This window comes from Seriola aureovittata, chromosome 13 (assembly GCF_021018895.1).
Source record: "Seriola aureovittata isolate HTS-2021-v1 ecotype China chromosome 13, ASM2101889v1, whole genome shotgun sequence".
Taxonomy (NCBI): Eukaryota; Metazoa; Chordata; class Actinopteri; order Carangiformes; family Carangidae; genus Seriola; species Seriola aureovittata.
In genome coordinates this window covers 16,463,974-16,478,438 of record NC_079376.1, presented here as the reverse complement: position 1 = coordinate 16,478,438, position 14,465 = coordinate 16,463,974, and the positions used below count along the sequence as shown (strand labels likewise).

Sequence of the window (14,465 nt, the reverse complement as noted above, 5' to 3'; positions counted from 1 at the left end):
ACATGGTGTAAATACTATCCGCAAGTTAGCAGTGTGAATGAGCAAGAATACTGTCTTTTACCTTTCAAGCCAGATATATCAGTGTAATTACCTCTTTTAATCCCCTTGAGTAAGTACAGTGAATGTGTTGATTTCCTTTTCCCTAACATTACTCTCATTATGTTCTGCACAAATACAAATAAAAATACACCAGCCATTACATTTTAGACAGTTGAAAGTAGCACTTATCTGCAAGTCTTCTAGTTACCTTCCCTTCTCCCTCCCACTCATGCATGGGATCTCACTCTGTTGAACATTCTCATGTTACTTGAAAAAATACACAATGCAATAATCTGATTTATTTCCTCCCTGATGTGTCTGCTTCTCAGAGACCCTTCGATGTTCATCTTGAAGAGGTTCCCGTCTGGGTTACATAACAGTGGTGCCAGTGGTTCGTTATCGTCTGAGCCGACAGTGCTATCTCTGACACAGCAGAAGACTGATGGCCTCTTGAAGGTGCTGGACCTACAGGGAAGTACCAGATACTTACTGTGAAGGTCCACCAGGACTGATCTATCATTAGATAAATGAGATCATGAGCTATTTGTAGGAGACATGCTATAGTAATCTAATTTGCTTTCTAGGTTTGGCAAGTAAAGAGGGAGCTTTTGTGTTCGCTTGAGTAAAATCTTGCCAAGTCCTGTTGTTCACAATAGAAAGTAAGGAAGTACAGCTGTTTAGACAGTGAAGAATGTGAATGGTGCAAATGCGGTCTGTCAGCCGTCTTAGCCACATCACCTCGCCGCAGTGCACACAGGAAAAAGTGGAAATCCTGACACGACCTCAGCCTCAGCATGTCTCAGTGATGGTACACCGTAACTAACGGGAGAAGAGGTGCAAGCCTCTCCACCGCCCTCGCCTCCACATCCTCTCATTTCACCAAACTTTACGAACATCACGTTAGAGTGGCTCCTGCGTTGGCAGTCAGCCTTGCAGTCTTAACATAAATCAGAGGAGACAGTGTTGCTCAGTTTCCATATCAAACAAAAATTGACCAGTTAAACACGGTTAACATGAGTGACTGTGTCCGACCGTGATGTGAACTCCCATCCATGAACAAAAACCACATGCTAGCCGTGCTCTCATGCTGACCAACATGGATCACTTCCCCCTGCAATTCCTGAAAATAATTGTTTGTTATATGGAAAGAAATGCGGCAGATGGAACCACACATTGTGTTATTTTATGTCAAAGGTCCTCTCCTTGCCACTGCTCCAAAACACAATCCCAACACAGACAAAACAACAAGCTCTAGCCGCCCCACCCTATAATAATGAATTAAGTAATTGTTTATTGAAAAGGGTCACGTCACATGTCTTTATGATGTTTGCGTGAGGTTGCACTCCAGAACATGAAGTGAAGGGTCACTTATTGTCGGACTCTGTTAGTAATGTGCTAAAATACAAAGGCTATAGCAGGACACCAAACTGTAAGGTGGCACGACTTTATTATTATGTCAAGTGGAACATTATTGTTAATCCTGCTCAGTGTTTATGACATAATTCCTACAGGGGGGTTGAAAAGAGAGGAAACATTTATAAGAAATTAGACATCAAACAGACTCTGGAATATATTACACTGAATCAGAATGTTAAGTAGAGCTCTGTCCAACTATTTGGACAGATTTAATTGTTTTGTTCATTGCAGGACAGCATTGATCAGGATTATTAAAATGTCAGGCGGAAACTGTCGTTTCCTTTTTGAAGTAGAATTACCACTGTCTGAGTGTTTCTATAAACAGGATAGAGACAGATGAGAATTTATAAACCTCCAAGCAGTCATTGTTATTTGACTTGTTGGAAATGTCACCTTTGTCCTGTGGGAAAAAATTGATTTTCATAGTTATTTTACACGAGCTTTGTTTTTTCCCCACCAAAAGGCTGTTTGTTCTTGTTATTCAAAGGAAAATATTTACTGGGTTATTTGCTTCCTTTTCTTTACAATAGAATGATTAATGATCTGCTTTGATGTCTGATGCTTCAGGCAGTTTGAATAGCATGCAGAACTACACTTATATTTTTTGTTTGCAACATTTTGGATTTGGAGTGTAGCTGTGGTCAGCGTGTTGGTCTTGACGGCGGCGTTATAGGAAAGATTGGCTGAATAAGTACATGAGGCCGTTCCTAGCCAGTGCTCAGACACAATGTTCCGCTGTGTTTCAGCAGATGATGGCAGTGGACAGGGGGAAGAGATTTTCTGGAGAACTGCATTTGTCATCTTCCAAATAATTCTACCTCACTGAGTGTCATCTACCAAACAGTGACTGCAGTTTGCACGTCAAAGCTCTAGCAGAGGAGAGGGGGTTTTGGATAAGAGTGCCGAGCTGTATTTGGTGGTAGAACGTTGTGGGAGGTCACTCTGCGGCTCTGTGTACGTGCAGAATGCGAATAACCTCAGAGCTGAGAAACTGTCAGCCTGTTCACTTTTTTGTTTTCCTTTAAGGAGTAAAAATCGGCAGGTCGAGGGCTGCGGGGGTATGTGGAGCGAAGAGCAGATGACTCAGGGTGAAAGGAAGTCTTTCAGCTGGACACATTTCATGGATGTTTTGGGAAGCAGTGATGGAAACAGGGGAGTTCAGGCGGCCCATTCCTCCCTCTAGGGTCCTTGCGGTGTCAGAGCAAAGAGAGAGAGGGAGGGAGAAAGAGTCTTTAACAGTACAGAATGTCTTCAGTAACCCCGGTGAAAACAAGCTTCCTTCAGAGTTCATCCACACTCCTGCTCCTGCAGGTATGCAGGTAGACTCAGGACCATTCACCGAGGCAACACTCAAGTGGGGTAAAGGGGTGAGATAAAAGTAGGATGAGGAATGAAAATGATAAGCTGCTAACCCACACTTATACTAATATTTGTGTATCATTCTTAGAGCAAGAATAAATGTTGAACAATGGGTGGTTTTGGTTTTCCCAAAATAAAGAAAGTCAGTCAGGAAGAAGAATTTTTGGAGGGTTGTTGAGTGCATTTGTTGGAATAGATGCAAATGACCGTCACTGCAAGTCCTGTGACACCGGAGACGATATACAGAGGGTAGAAAATAATGGAAAGCCATGGTTGACGCTAATACAAACACAGGTGGGTCGTGTCTGGTTGAACGCCAGTAAGCAGCATTTGATGGCCATGAAAGATGACTGGTAATCATCGCTTTGGTATGTGAGTTTTCAAACAACTAACAGTGGTGGAAGAAATACTCAGACCTTTTACTTAAGTAAAAGAGTCATCACTTCATTATGGGTAAAAGTTCTTCATTCAAACTTAAGTAATATCAGAAAAATGTACTTAGTGTATGTGTTATTAGATTGGTAATACTAATGCATCAATGAATAAATAGCATTTTACTGTTGTAGCTGGTTGATGTGTAGCTAGATTTATCTGCTCTATATACTGTTAGGCTGTTTAATCCAGTGATTCCCAATTTAGGACTCACAGAATAAGTCTGGGGGTTCGTGAGATGATTATATATATACACATTTGTATCGCTTTTTTGGACTCTTATCCACCTTTCTTGGTAAAATATCTGTTAATTTAACCTGTTTAGGCCTTTAACTGTTATTGAACTGATATACTATCAGAAGTTAAGCGTAAATGAACTACTGCTAACTACTCAAACACATCTGAAACATGACAAGGGACCCAACCAGACTTTTTTTGTAATGAGTCACAAGCCAAAAAGATTGGGAACCAATGGTTTGATGCACTGTATTTTGTAAGCTTCTCATTTTCTCATCTGAAAAGTAACTAGAACAAAATTGTACTCAAGTACAATACTGAAATAAATGCTATTATTTATTTTTCACTGTGGCTAAAAGAGCTTCAACAGTGCCAAATCACCAGTGCTCTTTTTGCATGTTAAATCTGCAAACTGCACTAAAAACTGTGGTTTCAAAATAAAACCACTCAAGGGATGTGGTACACACATATAGAACAACGTGGGCTGTCAAATACTGTTTATTGGAATACAACCTGATGTGACCCCCCTCCCCTCTGTAACAGTGTTTGTTACGCTGATTTCGTCACCCCAAAGTTAAAGTTTTAGTTTGTTTGGCCTTCACCGTAATGCCAAAGCTGTAATGTTTTGGATCTCTACTCTTTTGAAATTCACACCTTTTATTAGATATGATGTCAGTTTAAGGGATGAATGGCTCCTCAGTGAGCGACTGAATCTGGATGTGTTTGCTCAGAAAAAAATGACACAGCAGTCAAAAGTACAGCACGGCCCAGGTTAAATATTGATGAGTGCAGCTTGCGGCTGCTTACTGTTGCCTGTACTGATGTACTGAGTCACAGCCTGCTTGTAAGGCGTGGAGAACAAGAGCATGCATGGCCCGTAACCCTCATTAATCTTTCACAACAACACTGAGACCAGACATCATGATCTATTATTATCTCTTTGACCTCTCTGGCCTCTGTGATTCTCAACACTTTAGCTAATACGTGCCACAGATTCAGTTATAAAGCAGTACAAAATGTTTATTGTACATTCAAGGCTTTAGTCATACATTAGAGTACAGACTGTATCACACAAGGTCATTATGAAAACATTATTTAGCTATACTATACAGCTTATTTTTCAGACAATGTGGTATGCCTTATGAATCTCGTACAGTGATGTATTATGTGCACTAAAGAACTAAGACAGTTAAATTAGTGGCTTTTAGACATGTTACATGTGACATGAGTTACTGAAGACAATAGTATTACGCATGATTCAGGAGTACATGGATGTAGATGACATGCACGCTGTATTTGTATTGAGCTCAAACATAAAGAAGTCCAGTACATATGAAGATAAATGAAAGTGCCAGGGCGAATAATTGTTCAGTTGAGACCACACAGCTGGTCCATAATTTCTCCCATCAGCGAAAAAAAAAAAAAGCACTTAAAGAGAAATTTATTCATCACCACCAGTTTATATTGCAATTTAGGGGAGACTCCACTAAATACCCTCATATAAATAACAATACGTACTTAAGGTTTATTATGAATTGTGGTTTTGGACAACCACTTCAAAGCTTTCTTTACATTTTTTTTTCTGTTTCTGTTACATGATGCAGTACAGATATATTTAGGTTTTCTCAGTCACTTACAGTCACAGTTTTTTTTTCACAGAGTTGAGGAGTAAAATTGCCTTTGAGTTCAGATATGACTCACATGCTTCCTAATGCCATTATCAGAATGCGTAGTTTTAAATAGATAAACTGGGAGGGATTTTGTAACTGAGTGAAACAGCTGTATTGACTTTGGTCACAATTTGAAATGTCAGCAGAAGTAAGAAAGCTTATCATTTAAATCTTTTGGGTTAATTAAAGTCTATTACATAAAAAATACTCTGTGATGCAAGGCATAAATATTTATTTTAGAACACATACCTCATATTGCATTGCTCTTCTTTAATTGGAGGACCCATGGTCAAACAGCTTTTTATTGGCCTTTAGGTAGTTCTCCCCTGAGTTTGGCAGTGATCTTGTAATCTAATGGCTTCAGTGTTAAACCATATGAGCAGTTCAAAGACAGGTCCTCACTGGGGCATTTCTCAAAGCTGCACTGGTGGAGTAGAATTGCAAAGAACAGAAATATCTCGACTTTGGCAATCTGGTCCCCAATACATCTTCTCTTCCCTGCTGAGAAGATCATAACATTGTTGGTGAGATCCTTGTCTAGGGAGCCATTTTCATCCAAGAAGCGCGAGGGCTCAAAGACGTGCGGATCCTTCCACTTCAGTGGGTCATGATTGACGGACCACTGATTGATGAAGACAACCGTGTCTTTGGGGATGTTGAGACCATCAACAGTGACGTCTGATGTTGTGGAGTGTGGGATGGTGACGGGGACGAAGCTCGTGAAGCGCATAGTCTCATAGATGAAGGCGTCCAGATATGCCAGGTTGCTTCGGTCCTCAATTGATGGCAGTCTGTCTGGGCCCACCACTTTGTCTATGAGCTCGTGTAGTTTGGTTTGGGTTTCAGGGTGTTTAGCCAGAAGGAGGACAATCCAGTGAAGCGCTGTGGAGACCGTATCCAGACCTGCTCCAATCAGATCTGACACCGTCCCCTCTGTGTGGCCTTTGGTGAGTCCGTTGTCAATGTCAGCTTTGTCAATGACGCCAATAAAGGCATCGCTCATATCCCTCGTTACCTCTGGATTAAATGTCTCTCTGTGCTCCTTTACTTTGTTCTGGATAAACCCAAAGAACTCTTTATTCAGGTCTTTGAAGTTTTTAAAGACACTGCGGACTGGATTGGGGAAAGACTGGAGCCATGGCATCACGTCTACCAAGCTGCCAGCCCCTACTGTCTGTCCAAACTGATCTACCCTCTCTAACAAGGCTCTGAACTCAACATCATCGTGTCCATAGCGTTTTCCGAAGCACAAGGCGCAAATCACGTTAGCTGCAGCTACTGTCAGCTCATGAGCGGGGTTGAAATACTGGCCCTGAGAACTGAGTTTAAGGAAAATCTCAACTAGCTCTGTGGCTTCCGCCACAATTTGCTGCTCAAAGGCTTTTTTGGTCTGACTGTTGGCAGATGAAAATGCTCTGATCGTTGATTGAGCAATTTTCCTGTGCATCTTCCACTGTTTGCTGTAATTGGTGAAAGTCATACTTTTCCCCCCTGAGACAGCCTGAAAAGAGACAAAGTTTGGTCTGCCTGCAAACTCTGTGCTGTGCTGTATCAGAGCCTGACGTATCACCCTGTCTCCATTGAGAACCACAATATCGCTGCAACCAAGCCGTATCTGGTACACATTGCCATATTTTTTGGCTAGCCTGGCGAAGGTGATGTGAGGCATCTGGCCCAGCTGCATGGCATTGCCCACCACGGGCCAGGCGAAGGGTCCCGGCAGTCTTTTCTTGAGCCTGAGGTTCCTGACCCACAGACATGCTTCCAGACAGAAGAGGAAAACAAAGGAGGCAACCAGAGCAGGCTGGACCTGTCCACTCCATTCCCTGATGATGCTGCTGCCCTTCACACCAAACTCTGTATCCACTTGAGCCATTGTGCTGTCCTGTAGTTTGTCTATCATCCACTGCAGCCAATAAAAAAGGAAGTTTTCACTTAAAATGGGAATCCAAATGGTTTCTCCTCTAACAATCTTAAATATATTAAAATACAAACACTTAATGTTTTTTTGTCTTATAATCAAACTGATAAAATAGCCATACCAAAAAAAAGGGCTCCAACAAGCAGCACTCACATGCTGTCTCACCCCTCCTTCACAGATGCTAGTGAGAAGGGCTTGATCAGGTTGAGCGGTTAGCAGTGGTGCAGCACTTCTTCAGATGACCACTTTAGAAGAATGCAGATTCAAGCCTTAACACTTCGCTTATATGTATCTCTATGGTGGGAGGGGTCAGCGACTCAGGTTTTTTATTATCTCTCCCCTCCCATTTTGACCACAGCCTGCAGACCTTAGTCCTATTCCCTCTCAGGCCTCCTTCCAGCAACGTCCCTTGTAGGATGTTGGAAAAGGAGAGCAGCTACTTAATAGGCCCTGTTGCCAAAAAATACAGATTTATAGTTTGTTGCCAAAGAATATAACAGAGATTACCATTACATTTTTAAAGATAAACAACTCTTCATGCCATCTGTGGCCTGAAAGATATTTGTCACAAAATATCTAATATAAATTTGTTAATGTTGAAAAATAATGCATTTTATCAATGTGTTGGAATGGAAGGAATTTTAAATCGGTAGCATAGATTGTAAGTAATGGACAATGAGCTGGAGTCAATTGTATTTTCCTCTGGGATTAGATGATTTTGCTGTTTGCACTTTTCCTATGGACTTTCCATGACCATTTTAAACATGATTTGCTTTCTGTTATTTACAGCCAAGCCGTTAATTATAACCATACAGGGAAAAAAGCTCTGGGATATCACGATGAAAGCTGTGGGTTTCAAGATCCAAACACTGAACAGATACAAACAGCACGATTTATTATGCTCCATAAAAATATATATACAGCGTTATTGTTGGCGTAATAGCCCTTTAAACACAGGTCACTGAGATAATGTAGCTGTTAGGTTTGTGGCTGCATCAAAATAGTTTTAAGTGGGATTCAGAACTGAGGACCCTGGCTGTAAATCTACTTATGTGGGTGCTTGTGCAACAAAAGGAAGAACTTAAAAAAGCATCAGCTTTGGTTTTAGTGATATTCAGCCAAGTCAAGTATTGCAGAGATTTTCTATTTTTGGAACAATGTGTAATGACAGACATCCAAACAATGGCGGTTCCTAATGTCACATTGTTGGCACATATCTGACAGAGCCAATAGTGGCTAAAAAATGCTTCAAGACTGACAAGCTAGTTTCATATTGTAGATGTATTGTGCACCTAGCTTCCCAGCTTTAAAGGAGTATTATAAAATTTTAGTTCAGCCTTGTTCTTAAGGCAAAACTGACAATTAAACAGGACACAGTGAGCATTAACAATTTACTTTATTCATTTCAGATATAGCTTATTTTTCCATCATATAATGCCAACACACTGATACAAAATACCCTTTTAGACAAATGCCTTAACATTCAAGGCCCACTGAGTTTTGAACTGTTGCCATGACACAGACATGGAAACACATCCCTTGGCCATTATAACATCAATTCCTGAATACAGAAGCTTAAAGAGCGTGCAGTGACATCCATGTAGCTTTGAAAACGTTACCTTGTAAACAAACATATTTTTGAGAATGCATCATGAGTGAAAAAAATTAAAATACTGCACTTGTTTTCTTTGAATTGGTGAGACTTGGGTTTGGCATGGGGTAGCTGCAGTGCTTGTACAGTAAAAGTGAACCCTGAATACATGAAGTTTCTGAAGTGTTCACGGTCCACAGCAAAGTCTCTTCTTCGTCCTTTAGACTGTGATTGATGCTCCTGGATGAAAGGCTTCTGCCGTCACAAATATGCCAGCCTTTTTCCCTCCTTTGATCAGCACTCTTGGTTTAATGTGTTCATATGCTTGGAGTACAGTAGATAGTGAAATACATTAAACTTCATTACGTTTATTGTCATACCCGAAATATGAAATAATAATAAAAAAATATTCTGTAACTGCTTTATGTGGCAAAGGTTAAATATATTCTTACATATAACATTTTGAACCATAAGTCATCAAGTGACTTGATAACATTCACAAGCATTTCATATAGTTCTATTAGTTTAAACTGACATTTAAGGGATGCAGCTAATTCATCGACATCATACATGTACATGCTCAACAGTGGATGTAAAATAAGCACAAAACTCAGAATTAAACAATTATGTACAAAATCTGATCAAGTATAGAATATTTTGTGGAACAGAAATTTAATAATTTTTGCACTGATCCCAACAGTCCACAAGCTTGAATTCTACCTGCAGCGAATGATACATCTTTGAAATCATACTCTCAGCCCTGCACCAACAATAATTCAAATATGGACCATGTTAAAGTTTCCATTAAATATCATTATTAAATATGAGAATCTTACAAAAGGATTTAGTGCAGGTATGCTGATACTCACTGTTAAATGTCATCGGTGAAAAAGAGTTTGCTGGCCTTGAGTCACAGTATTAGGACATGCTGTTCATGCTGGGGAAACTAAGCCAAGCAGCTTTCCCCTGAGCTTGGCGCTGACACAGAATCGGAGGGGCTTCAGTGTGAGCCCGTAGGAGCAGTCAAGAGTGAGGGGCTCAGAGGGGTCGCTTTCGTAGCTGCACTGGTGCAGCAGCACTGCTGTGAATAAAAACACCTCTACCTTGGCGATCTGGTTGCCAATGCAGCGTCTTTTACCTGTTGAAAAAATCATTACACTGTTGGTTGTGTCTTTATCAAGGGCCCCGTTTTCATCAAGGAACCGTGTGGGGTCAAAAATGTGGGGGTCCTTCCACTTCAGAGGGTCATGGTTGACAGACCACTGATTGATGAAGACCACCGTGTCTTTGGGGATGTTGAGACCCTCGATGGTGACGTCTGAAGTTGTGGAGTGTGGGATGGTGACGGGGACGAAGCTGGTAAAGCGCATAGTCTCGTAGATGAAGGCATCCAGATATGCCAGGTTGCTTCTGTCCTCAATTGATGGCAGTCTGTCTGGGCCCACCACTTTGTCTATGAGCTGCTGCATTTTGACTTGTATGTCTGGGTATTTGACAAGGAGCAGGACAATCCACTGCATGACGGTTGATATTGTGTCTTGACCTGCTCCGATTAGATCTGTCACTGTTGCTTCGACAAAGTCTTTGGTCAGCCCGCTGTCTCTTCCATGCTCGATCACATTGATGATGGCGTCACTCATGTCCCGGGTCACATCAGGGCTAAAGGACTCTCGGTGCTGTGCCACTTTATCTTTCACAAAGGCAAAAAACTCCTCATTGAGGTTTTTGAAGTTTTCATAGACACTGCGGACTGGGTTGGGGAAGGATTGGAGCCAGGGCATGACATCTACCAGACTACCTGCCCCTACTGTCTCTCCAAACTTGTTCAGTCTTTTTAACAAGTTCCTGAACTCCAGGTCATCATGCCCATATCGCTTCCCGAAGCAGAGAGCACACATGATATTAGCAGCAGCTACTGTAAATTCATGCGCAGGGTCAAAATAGCGTCCATCAGTGCTGTGCCGCAAAAATACCTGCACCAGTTCCATGGCCTCAGCTGTAATGTGTTGCTCAAAGGCTTTTTTGGTCTGACTGTTTGCAGAGGAAAAGGCTCTGAGGCTTGACTGGGCAATTTTCCTGTGTGCTTTCCACTGTTTGCCGTAATTAGTAAATGTCAAACTCCTGCCTCCAGAGATCATCTGGAAAGAGACAAAGTTTGGTCTGCCTGCAAACTCTGTGCTGTGCTGTATCAGAGCCTCACGTATCGCCCTGTCTCCATTGAGAACCACAATATCACTGCAGCCTAGTCGTATCTGGTACACATTGCCATATTTTTTGGCTAGCCTGGCGAAGGTGATGTGAGGCATCTGGCCCAGCTGCATGGCGTTGCCCACCACGGGCCAGGCGAAGGGTCCCGGCAGTCTTTTCTTGAGCCTGAGGTTCCTGACCCACAGACATGCTTCCAGACAGAAGAGGAAAACAAAGGAGGCAACCAGAGCAGGCTGGACCTGTCCACTCCATTCCCTGATGATGCTGCTGCCCTTCACACCAAACTCTGTGTCCAGTGCCATTGTGACAATTTTTCTGCACACTTGTTCCTCAAAAAAGAAAAAAAAAAGAAAAACTTCACTTCTGTTAGTCTGCTCAGTGGTTGTATTTTTGGAAGAGAGGAAAAAAAACTACTAAAGCTCTTGTATATCCATATCAGGTGAGAAAAATATTTCAGATATGTCAATCAAATGCCAGTGAGGTCATAATGATGAAACCCTAAAATAACAGATAAATGAAGGGAGTTAAGGTGAAGTTATTTTTGTCTTTAGTCAGTGTTTTCATCAAGATTTAAGGCTTAAGTGCCTGCTTTTTGCTCCACTCCAGCGTCTTATATGTTTTGCAGTTGGTGGGCAGGGCTCAGGATAACTTTCATACTCCTCCCATTGTGGTAGCCCTTCAGACCCCATTATATTATCTCTCTGCTGTCGGTCGCTGTTGGAGGCGCGCACTTGAGAGCGGACACCGGGGGACACCGTGAGCGTGCAGCGTGAACGACCGTCGTCCTCTCCGCAGAGAGAGAGAGAGAAAGAGAGAGAGAGAGAGAGACACTTAGAGCAACTGGTGACCGATTCCGTAGGAAACGTGTCGAGCCAATTTGTTTTACTAATTGGAGGACTGAGAGTTTGAACATTTTAAAGTGCATCTCTCTAACATGATTTATTTTGTGGCTGCAGAAGACTCAGCGGGCGCACTTTGGGTAGAAAAAGTGTTTGCATACGGTTTGTCCAACTCTAGACTGAATTTATAGGCGACTTAAATTGAAAATGTTCTCAATATACTTAAACGTAATTCAGTTTTCAGTTAGTGAACGTAACTTTTATTCGTTATTTTTATTTCGTGAATTACTCTATATTATGATCTGCCTGAAAGTTTGTTTGTACGCTTTTAGCAGTTTACTGGTTACATGCATCAACTGTCAGGAAAGTTGGAGTCATTGAATTTAAGTAGATGTAATCTGTGTGCAGTGGTCACACGCATACACACACACACACACATATATATATATATAGATATACATGCATGTTTATATATGATATACCGAATTGTCATTTTGTTGCATTTCCCTGTGAGTCTTTATCCCAACAGTTCTCCAGGTTAAACTGTAGCAGAGATTCGTTTTGTTTGTTGGTCATAAAAATGCGATTAGTGCCAAATATAAAACTGAGAAAAAGTTCAAAAGACCCTGCAGCCTTCTATTATATTATATTTGATTTATACATCTTGAACACAAAGAAACTACAATTTATTTCAAATTTCCTGCAGCAAAATTTAAAGTAGTAGTTATTTAAAGATAAAAAATTCTAAAAATATCATAACTAAAAACCTTTCTGATAAAAAAAATAAAATAAAATCACACCATGGATGTAGGCCAATAGTGTTTTCTAAAATATCACATACTTCCTGAAAACACAATGATCCCTATATTTGAATATTATAGTCATGTATTTGACTTCTTTCTTTCTTTCTTTCTTTCTTTCTTTCTTTCTTTCTTTCTTTCTTTCTTTCTTTCTTTCTTATTATTGACCGTCCCTTCTGAATGTGGCAAAACAATTTGACTGAAATCTCACACAACAAACTAACTAAGTAACTCAGTGTGGACAAGCCATGAAATATTGATACTTGAATTTGCTACAACATCTTGTTTTTTTCCCCCAACACATAAACTTTAGTTTCGCATGAGACTCCAGGTTACATCATCATCATACCACAGCAAAGTTCAGGTGTGTGCCCCCCCCCCCCCCCCCCCCCCCCCCCCCCCAGTGGTTAAACTCAAGCAACAGAAAACGCATGTTTAACTGTGGACAATCAAAATAAAATCTGAGGCCAAATCTTGTTCATATTCAACTGTTTTTTTTGCCTCAGGTAATAAATCACAAGCTGTTTTTTTGTTAGAGTTGCACAATCATGTGAGTAAGGAGTTTTGTACTTAAATCTGCAGATAGATAGATAGATAGATAGATATCCTTGGCATTCATCATCAAGAAGAAATCTTTTTGTTGATTCTATGAAACTCTCAGTTCAAAGTGATGTGATTTCCCAAGGCAAAACGTTTCCCTTCTCCGTGCGGACAGAATTTGTTTCTTGTTTTTCCCACCAACTGTGAAGTTTATTTTTGCACGGAGGTAATGACGCTAATTGAAGGTACTAAAACATTTCCGAAGTAAGGCACTAAGTCAGAGGGACAGAAGCTGCACTGCCACACAAGCACAGGCAGGCATTATTAGCAGGAGAGGAGGCTGGGGGGTGGAGGAGGAGGGGGAGTAATGGAGGAGGATGGCAAATGTTGAAACGGATATTGAACTGACTTTTTAAAAATGTGTTTTACAACAAATATTAGATGTGCACATCATGTTCCATGACAGAGAGTAAATATTAGAAGCTTGGGATCTATTTTTGACCAATTATAAAAACAAGAAATAATAATAACTAGGCAGGAGAATTTATTATTATATACATAGTTGAGTTAAAGTCATGCAGCGCACATGTCTCATTAGTCAAATAGAAAATTATCGGTATGTTTCATCATGACATGTAGCTGCTTCTGTGACAGTGGATGTTTTGCAAACCTTCAATTAAGTGATTTCGCCTGCAAAGCAAGTATCTCACTGCCAAAACAGGTGCAACACAAATGTTTTATTAAATTGTTATGCTGTCACAATCCACCCATATACTCACAAACAGTAAAGTTCTGATTTCATAAACTGATAAATAACAGGTCTAATTGGCACAGCCTGTTAAAATTTTTAAAACAAACAGAAAGGCAACAATGAGGCAGCTTACGTTAAACTACAAGTTTAGAGTGTCACGTGTCATTCTTTCACAATAAGGGTGCTTAAACAGCCTTTTACAGATATGGAGAGTTTTGCCTGAGAGCTCTTTGTCTTGAGAAATGCGGTGTGGCTGAGCACCAAGCAGCCTCCAGAATGATTCCTCGGTTAACCAGAGACATAGCAATGTCTTCAAATACACTGCCTGCACTTGGGATGACTGTTTCTGCTATCCTCTATTCCTATAGGGAGAATCCCTCCCCCCTCTCCCTTTCACCTCCACCGACACCACCATCACTACCTCCTCCTCCTTGCTTGAGTCTGCTCCTTATACACATGTGGCAACTTGCATCCCCATCACACTAATTAGAGCCAGGTTTGTGGCTGATGAAGGGGGTTGCTGGGTGGCGGATGGGGAGGGCTAGATTTAGGGCTTTTTTTTCTGAAGGGGGGGGGGGGGTTGTCGTGTGTGCATTTTGCGTGTGGCTGCTGTGTTTGCCTGTGATTACCCCTTGTAACCTAGCTGTGAAAGGTTGGCCCTG

The 14,465-nt window shown here is 41.2% G+C and overlaps 2 protein-coding genes across 3 annotated transcripts; both read right to left on the bottom strand.

The window, feature by feature from the left end:
* Positions 1–4,482: 4,482 nt before the first annotated feature.
* On the bottom strand, positions 4,483–7,311 carry LOC130180629 (cytochrome P450 1B1-like). Of its 2 annotated transcripts, none has more exons than XM_056394268.1 (2): positions 7,196–7,311; positions 4,483–7,059 (listed from the first exon to the last, which is right to left on the bottom strand). In XM_056394268.1, the coding sequence occupies exon 2, from the start codon at positions 7,054–7,056 to the stop codon at positions 5,455–5,457; it is 1,602 nt and encodes a 533-aa protein (XP_056250243.1). In that variant the 5' UTR covers positions 7,057–7,059; positions 7,196–7,311; the 3' UTR covers positions 4,483–5,454. The 2 variants fall into 2 exon arrangements, with proteins under 2 accessions (XP_056250243.1, XP_056250245.1); XM_056394270.1 differs by having other exon boundaries at positions 7,228–7,310.
* A 1,140-nt stretch (positions 7,312–8,451) lies between these two features.
* LOC130180685 (cytochrome P450 1B1-like) lies at positions 8,452–11,644 on the bottom strand. The gene is made up of 2 exons (XM_056394360.1): positions 9,535–11,644; positions 8,452–8,989 (listed from the first exon to the last, which is right to left on the bottom strand). Exon 1 carries the CDS (start codon positions 11,173–11,175, stop codon positions 9,598–9,600), a length of 1,578 nt encoding a protein of 525 aa, XP_056250335.1. The 5' UTR covers positions 11,176–11,644; the 3' UTR covers positions 8,452–8,989; positions 9,535–9,597.
* Positions 11,645–14,465: the final 2,821 nt, after the last annotated feature.

Excerpts from the sequence above, each read along its gene's own strand:
- LOC130180629 (XM_056394268.1), bottom strand. The coding sequence starts at position 7,056 with ATGATAGACAAACTACAGGACAGCACAATGGCTCAAGTGGATACAGAG.
- LOC130180685 (XM_056394360.1), bottom strand. The coding sequence starts at position 11,175 with ATGGCACTGGACACAGAGTTTGGTGTGAAGGGCAGCAGCATCATCAGG.